Below are 8,721 nucleotides of genomic sequence, written 5' to 3'. Positions count from 1 at the left end.
ATTTGCCTGTTACTCCAGGTGTTTCTTGACTTCCTACTTTTGCATTCCAGTCCCCTATAAAGAAAAGGACATCTTTTTTGGGTGTTAGTTCTAAAAGGTCTTGTAGGTCTTCATAGAACCGTTCAACTTCAGCTTCTTCAGCGTTACTGGTTGGGGCACAGACTTGGATTACTGTGATATTGAATGGTTTGCCTTGGAAACGAACAGAGGTCATTCTGTCGTTTTTGAGATTGCATCCAAGCACTGCATTTATATATATATTTGTGCATACGTGTGTGCTCAGTCACTCAGTTGTGTCTGATTCTTTGTGACCCTATGGACGATAGCCTGCAAGGCTCCTCTGTCTATGGAATTTTCCAGGCAAGAATACTGGAGTGGGTAGCCATTTCCTCCTCCAGGGAATCTTCCTGACCCAGGGATCGAACCCATGCCTCCTACATCCCCTCCACTGGCAGGTAAATTGAGCCACTGAGCCACCCGGGAACCCATATAGATCTGTAAATATACACACATATATTTACATATATACATATATGCATAGATCTTGGAGAAGGTAATGGCAATTCATTCCAGAATTCTTGCCTGGAGAATCCCATGGACAGCACAGCCTGGCTAGCTACAGTCCATGGGGTCGCAAAGAGTCGGTCATGACTGAGTAACTAACACACACACGTATATATCTGTATTCTTTATTCCAATTCTATATTCTATATATTTTACAGCAGGCATTTCCATGGTCTTGAAAGTCCTGGTTCAGGGGGGAATAACCAAGTGGGGAGAAAGGAGCTCTTATCTGAGGCAAATGGGACAATGAGGAGGCTATGATGCAGCCTCAGGTGTCAGCGAGGAGCCTCTAGACTCACTGAACCAACAGGGGATTGTACCTACTGATGGCCACAGCAGGGCAAAGCTGCAACCCAGGGATGCGAACCATGCATGATCCACTTGCCTGGAAAAAACAAAGCTTCTCTCATAAACTCTATGCTGACTCAGACAAGAAGTGGAAGAACAATGGGGGCTTGAAAAACAAAACAGAAAACAGTAACCACGCTAGAGCTGGAAGCTGATTTGAGATACTGCAGGAATTCTCAGAATTTCACTCATTCGCTCTCTTTTCATTCCCCAGATGCTGCACAACAAGCATGTTATGGTCCGCGTGGGAGGAGGATGGGAAACGTTCGCAGGGTATTTGTTGAAACACGACCCCTGCCGGATGCTGCAGATATCCCGTGTGGATGGCAAGACATCCCCTGTCCAGAGCAAATCTCCAACCCTTAAGGACATGAATCCAGACAATTACCTGGTGGTCTCTGCCAGTTATAAGGCTAAGAAGGAAATTAAGTGAAACCAGGTGGTCACTACGAGGGGACTCTCATAATGGCCTGTATCTACATCTCCAGTAGTCAGTTTAGTTCACATGCTCTACAAATTACTTTGGAAAAAGACAGAAAAATGTCATCATGCTGAAACATGCTCAAAGAGTAGCACTATTTATTTTGAATGCTTCTGTAGAAAATGACCTCTAAAAAGAAATTTTCAAATTAGATTTAAATTAGACAAATTGTAGGCTAATTATTATTTCTCAATATATGAACACAGTATTTAGAACACAATCTTAGCAATACAATTCTAGCTAAAGATAAAAATTATTAGAAGAAAATAGGATTTACAGGAAAATCAACAGAAAGTGCCTGCCCAAAGTCTACAGAATAAAAGCACCCCAGACATTTTTTTAAAAATTATAATTGCAGGATTTTAAAGCTGATTTTTAAAAAGTGACAATTAGTGTGATGACGTGCTACTAAAAATATCCAACAGCACTATAAAGTACAGAGTATTCACGACAGTAATCCTTTACTGGAAAGGCCACTTTAGAAAAGTTTACATTCACTTGCAAGATTGCCTTAAAGTTTATCCCTTAGCTCTGACCAAATATCCGGGGTACTTTTGGAAGTTTTCACAACACCCCTTAGAGAATGGCTTATGAGTTGTTTCACACAATCCTAGGCACGTGGCTGTGTTGAAACTGACTGTGTAATTCACACACATAAGCTGACATACATTTATATTTTGACAGAATAAACTGTACAGTCAAATGTCCATTGACTTCATGTTATTTCAAAGCATTTTCTTATTAAAATGTATCTTTAGTTAACCCTACTTTGCTGTGCTGTCTAGTAATTTTACTGTAGCTAATGATGTTACAGACTTATATATACCCTTGTATACCTAGGACAGGGCTGTTTTGTACTCATAAACAGCAAGATATTGTCCTCACTGATTCAAGAATTAAAAAGATAAATGTTGAAACATTTCCCGTCTCTATTATCAATGCTTCATTCTGAAATAAAGATCATCTGCAAATAGCAACTTCCCCTGGGAATTACAGGAAGTGTTTAATTACGGTTACCTAGTACTTTTTCACTTTGGGCAGCTGAGTGGTGGTCGTGTTTGTTCTCTTAGCAGAAAGTCTAGATTTTATAAACAGTCCTTTGAGTGCTGCCCTGAATAAGCAGAGTTAATTTGTCATTTCTTCATTTTTTTCAGCAACAACAGAATCCACCCCTTTCTTGCTTCAGAAAGCCAGGGAAGAAGTATCTGTCACATGAATGATTTAATCAAAGCAGACACAAACTTTTTAAAACAGACTGTAAAGAATCTGCTTGCAATGCAGGAGACCTGGGTTTGAGCCCTGGATCGGGAAGACCCCCTGGAGAAAGGAACAGTATTCTTGCCTGAAGAATGCCATAGACACAGGAACCTGGTGGGCTACAGTCCATGGGGTCACAGAGACCTGGACACAACTGAGCACACAGACATGGTTAGATTGGGTCCACCTGAATAGTCCAATATAATCTCCCCATTTAATGTCGTTAACTGAATCACAGCTACAAAATACCTTTCGCTGTGTTATGTAACACAGTCCCAGATTCCAGGAATTAGGATGGGTCCCATCTTCTGGGGAAGTGGCATTATTCTGTCCACACATCTACAATGGTCTTTTTAAGTGGAACTAAGAACACAGTCCCAACTGACATTGGGGTCTAGTTGCTAGCTGAATGGCACTGAAAAAGAATCTGAAGAAATAAGACTATATTCAGAAGGAAATGACTTAAGTGTAGATGGCTCTTACTCACTGACTTCTTAGTGAAAATCACTAGATCCTTTTATCAAATTGTCTTGACTATCCTAAATCTTGCATTTTCCATGAGTTTTAGATCGATTCATTAATTTCTCTGAAAGAGCTTGCTGGGGTGTTTCATTTATTGATCAATTTTAGAATACCATCTTGACAGAACTGTCATTCAATTCATGAACATGCAATGCTCTCACCATTCATATATTTTTTTAAAAAATCTCAGCAGTGTTTGTAGTTTTCTAATTCAGATCTTTTCATTTTTCCTAAGTATTTTTATCCTATGTGATGATATTGTATGATTTACAGTGTTTGAAGATTCAGATTGTTCATTGTTCTTGTGTGCTAAGTTGCTCCAGTCCTGTCTGACTGTGACCCTATGGACCTGCCAGGCTCCTCTGTCCATGGGATTCTCTAGACAAGAATACTGGAGTGGGTTGTCAACCCCTCCTCCAGGGGAATCTTCCCTACCCAGGATCAAACATGGTCTCATTATGTTTCCTGTATTGCAGCGAGCTCTTCACCACTAGCGCCACCTGGGAAGCCTCAAGATTATTCATTACTTGTATTATAAAGACAGAATTGACTTTTTCTGTATAATGATTTGGACTTTCCTGGTAGCTTAGCTGGTAAAGAATCTGCCTGCAATGTAGGACATGCGGGTTTGTCCGCCGGTCTGGAAAATCCCCTGGAGAAGAAATAGGCTACCCACTCCAGTGTTCTTGGGCTTTCCTGGTGGCTCAGACAGTAAAGAATCTGCCTGCAATGCAGGAGACCTGGGTTCGATCCCTGGGTTTGGAAGATCCCCTGGAGGAGGACATGGCAACCCACTCCAGTATTCCTGCTTGGAGAATCCCCATGGACAGAGGAGCCTACTGAGCTACAGTCCATGAGGTTGCAAAGTCAGACACAACTGAAGCAACTTAGCATAGCACAGCATAGAATGATTTGCATTTTGCTACCCTACTAAACGCATTAGTTTCAAAGTCTGCTATAAATGCAAATTGATTGTGTCAATGGCTTTTGAAAAAAATCAGAGAAAACTGTACCACAACTCAATCAACTTAAAGCAAATAACTTACCATGGGAATTTGAGATGCTTGCTTGGAGATGTCCAAGGAATCACCTTAAATATCAACTTGGATAGGCATGCATGTTTACTTACCTCTTACTGATCTGTTTATGCAGACATTATTTAAATCTAAAACCAACAAGAGTTACCTTTCTTCTAAGGGCACAGCACAATTCTTATCAGTGAAAATAACTTGAATTGTTGGAGCAGAAAAGGAAAATTCATAGCTTATGGCCAATTCTTTTGAAGTACCAAAGATGATAGCTAGAACATTTACTCTTTTTTTTTAGAAAATACTATATTTCATTATTAAAAATGCTGCTGCTAAGTTTATACATATGTGTCAGACATATATATCTTCTATCTTTACTTACTGCAAAATAAAAAACAAAATCACAAAATAATAATCTGAGAAACCATTAAACTCTGCATGCCAGAGTGAAGTTCAAGAATAAAAGACTAGGAAAGCTTTTTTTTTTAACTTTTTTTTTCTCATTTTTCTCTCTTTTATAAATAGTAAGTATATTTTATTCTCATAGAACTCTATGAAGATTCTATAACTACTTTCCATGTAGAAATAAGATATCATTTAAGGTGTTATTAAATTGCTTTTGGTCATAATCCTCTATAAAAGCTAAAGTTATTCATATAACAGGAACTCTTTTTTCTCCTTATCCTAATGCCACAAGACTGCATATTGCTAGCAGAATACTATTGGAAATACTAAACAAATATTGGAATTCACATTACAAACATACTGGGCCCATATTGTTGCCAAGCATCACTTCCTCTGTAATTGAAAGTCTGTTTGTCCTGGCTTAGGTGGGATAATAGATCCATAGCTTGCAAAAATGGCCTGACCGTAGCATTAGAAAATGATGAACAAAAATCTCACCCATGCCACATCTTAGCTGCAGGGGTGTTGCTTCACTCTGTGCAAAGTCGGGATTACACTTCATATATGTATATACACAGACTCACTATGAAGTTTATTATAATATTTCTCTAAAAAACAGGAGACAAATAATAGCATTTCTTTTTTAGAGTATAGGAAAAGAAACTTGCCAACCCATAAATGATTTAAGATGTAGTAAAAATAAAAAAATTTGTTCAACAGAAACGGCCAAAGCCAGTTTTTTGTATAGGAAAATGTATATTTGTACCCTGTAAGCCAATACGGCATTCATAACAAATCCATGTGTGGGAAAATTACATTCCAAATACAATCAGTGAAACAAAAAAATCACATACAGATGTTTTAAAAAACATGCAGCATGTCAACACAGGGGCTGTGTGGTAATACACAACTTTTTGTTATCAGCCATAGTAACAGTTTGATGATTAGAATCAACAAGCAGTGGTTTAAGCACTTAATGTGATAGATAGTCAATACATATAAGCATTTTACTGTTTAGTTTTATTTTAGTAATTTGGGTGGGGAGTTTAGGTGACATATCGAGAATTATAATGCTTTCCTATTTAAATTATCAATTATGGGAAATTGGCTCTAAGCTAAGGTTTCATCAGAAACTGATTTATAACTTTGAGGAAGATTCCTTGAGAATGTGTGTGCGTGTGTACATTTTTTTTAAGTAGTCACTTACTGGTTTCCTATCAGGCATCCAGTCTCCCTTTTTCCTTCTCCTTCCTAACACTATTCCTAACATCTGAGTATCACCCCTTAAAAGGCATGCAACCCATGTGGTTTTGGGGACAGTCGATTACACCCAAGGAGGCAGGCCATGGTTGACTGGAAGGGCATATCCACTGTTACTAGAAGGCAATTCACCAGCACAGCATTCTTGGTTCAACAGTAAATAAGCATGGTATTTGGATATAAACTGCTATTAGAAATAGGGCATTATCCCCAAGATGTAAGCCTTTTGTCTACACTAACCCAAACTATAAGCTATAACACTGATCAAACTGTCTTTTCTATATTAAAACAGAAGGAAGGATGCACACATTCTAGGAATGGTATACTCTGGTTCCATACCCATTCATCTATTAATGTTCTTTTCTCCTTTCTGCCTTGAAAAAAATTAATCATGTTCATACAAGAATTTTATTTCTAAAATACAATCCAATGACTTCACTATTCTTTCTGAACAAACATACCACCAATTCTCTAAAGGATAAAGAATATTGAACCTGTCTATAACTACATATCTTGCCTGGATAGTCACAGAATATTTCATTCCATAATCAAAGAAAGTGATTTTTTCCAATTGAGGCGTCAAGAGATCTATATTATAGTTCGAAGTCTTTAAAATTAAAATACATCATATACTGCAATATAACACAAGATTTGTGGGAGGGATGAGCGAGACAGTAGTTCAGTTTCCTTTCTGTAGGTTAGGTGAGTTGGTCTCTTTAATTTACAATCCTTATTTCATTTAATACCTGAAAATTGTAATTTAGGGCTCAGACCGTGGCCTTGTCATCCAAAAGAGCAACCAAATTAAAACATACAGTAATTCTTCTGTTTTAGCTTATTATATATCAAGAAACTCAAAAAACCAAAATTGCTATAATAAATATTACCAGTGAACAAAAATCTAAAAAAGTTTATGGCAATGCATCACACAGAATTACCCTGCAATATTTTTATGTTTAAAGTAGACCTTTTTAAATACAATACTTACATACTTTTTTCATACATTCATACTGGCCTTGGCAATTTCACATCTGTAAAAATCTTATAAGCATTCTTTAATAAATAAAAAATAAAAACACCTATAAAATTTGGACAAACACATTCGCACTAAGTATAACCCATCCATTCTTAAACTCATTCAATTACTGCAAAGATCTTTATAGAGTTGAATCCAATACTGTATATTGTACATCGCTGCCCTCTGATGGCATCACTAATATATAATTTTAAATTCAGCAAGCAAAAAAAAACAATTTATTATAAAGAGAGTATGTTAATTTTATAAGCTACAGAAATAGAAATTAGGAGATATTTTATGTTCTCTAGAAATAAATATTAATTTCTTAGTAAGTTATAAAAATTTACAGTGTTCCTTCATATAAGCCCTTCAAATGATTTTTCAAGATTTTCCCTGATGATCAGTTTAAAAGGCACTAAGTCCACAAGTTTAAGCTAAAGTCTTCACATATAATGAAATAATGAGATATAAGGTTAAGCAGCAAATTATAAAGAGTTAGATCATTTCATAAAGGAGGGAAAATGCAAGTGCAACTTTAAATATCTGAGACATATGCAGAATTTTTCCATGCAATATACAAATATATATTCACTATTTAGGTCCATGTTTGAACTACTAAAAAGTGGCAAATCACCCACCATCTACAGAAGAGCAAAGGTAGGGAAAATAAGAATTTAATGAAAGGTCTGGCCATTTTCTAACTCTCGCAATCAAAAGCATTTTCAGTATTCAATTTTGAAAAAGCACTGCACTTGAGAGCACTAAAATTACAAAGTCTGAATCTTCATTTATTCAAAGAGAAGAAATTAAATTGAGGATGTCCACTTGATTGTAGAGATTAGTTACTGGCAGTAGACTCTTCCATTCATGCTGTGCTTTATGAAACTGTCCACTAGAAAAGATAAAAATATAGAGGAAAGTAAACTTTGTTTAAAAAGTGAACAAACAGGTAAAAGAGGAATCTGGGCTATACAAATGTAAAATGATCTTTGTGAGGGCCAGTGACTAGTAAAATTTTATATTATAGTCAAAAGTCTGAAATCAAATATAAGAGGGTGTACACAGAGAAAGAAAGAAAATATCTGGACAGGTTAACGAGGGGCAGCAGCTAGGTCCCAAATACCTGATAATCAGTCAAACAAAACATCACAAGACAAAATAAAAACAATGAAACTACAAAGTAAAAATAAAGGAACTGGAATTCTTGTTTGAGGCAGGGGAGTGAAGAAGTGGTAGAAATTATTAAATAATGGTCTGGCAGAGTCTTTGCCTGGAGAAGGATATGGCAACCTGTACTCCAGTATTCTTGCCTTGAGAATCCTATGGGCAGAGGAGTCCATGCGGTTGCAAAGAGTTGGACACAACTGAGCGACTAATACACACAAAGTCTTTGACTGTCTCAACTTGAGAAACTATTACACATGGTATTCTGCTTAATCCAGTTTATTAAATTTTGCAATAGTAAGTTCTGAAAAAGCCATTGAGATAATACCAGACGTATTTACCAGTCTCTATTGTTCCAAGTATATTAAGAAACATTATTGGATGTAACATACTTTTAAAAAATGTTTATTTAAATAAAGTTAAAAATTAAAGATGAATTCAAGTAAATTTACTTCCCTTTATTTTAGGACTTCTTACGGATTTAAATATTGTGCTTTTTTTAATCTCCAAGGAAGGTATTCAATATATAACATAATATTCAGTGTTTTGGGGCTTCCCTTGTGGCTCAGCTGGTAAAGAATCTGCCTGCAATGTAGGAGACCTGGGTTCAATCCCTGGGTTGGGAGGATCCCCTGGAGAAGCGAAAGGCTGTAAAGTCCATGAACTATAGTCCA

At 36.6% G+C, this 8,721-nt stretch overlaps 2 protein-coding genes across 6 annotated transcripts in view; one reads left to right on the top strand and one right to left on the bottom strand.

Moving 5' to 3' along the window:
* Positions 1 to 2,638, top strand: part of GAS2 (growth arrest-specific 2) — a 149,224-nt gene extending 146,586 nt beyond the window's left edge. For 3 of the 5 annotated variants that reach the window (XM_010858403.1, XM_010858404.1, XM_010858402.1), the window contains one exon: positions 1,127 to 2,638. In XM_010858403.1, the coding sequence (XP_010856705.1) occupies positions 1,127 to 1,345 (219 nt within the window). In that variant the 3' untranslated portion in view covers positions 1,346 to 2,638. The remainder of the gene's footprint in view (positions 1 to 1,126) is intronic. The other 2 variants (XR_826908.1, XM_010858405.1) reach the window with 2 other exon arrangements.
* A 2,703-nt stretch (positions 2,639 to 5,341) lies between these two features.
* The window catches only part of SVIP (small VCP/p97-interacting protein), an 8,988-nt gene continuing 5,608 nt past the window's right edge, over positions 5,342 to 8,721 (bottom strand). Inside the window, exon 6 of the mRNA XM_010858471.1 lies at positions 5,342 to 7,775. Coding sequence (XP_010856773.1) covers positions 7,761 to 7,775 — 15 coding nt within the window. The 3' untranslated portion in view covers positions 5,342 to 7,760. The remainder of the gene's footprint in view (positions 7,776 to 8,721) is intronic.

The sequence above is a fragment of the Bison bison genome, unplaced genomic scaffold, assembly GCF_000754665.1.
Source record: "Bison bison bison isolate TAMUID 2011002044 unplaced genomic scaffold, Bison_UMD1.0 scf7180017864388, whole genome shotgun sequence".
Classification (NCBI taxonomy): domain Eukaryota; kingdom Metazoa; phylum Chordata; class Mammalia; order Artiodactyla; family Bovidae; genus Bison; species Bison bison.
This window is presented reverse-complemented; position numbering and strand designations above follow the sequence as displayed.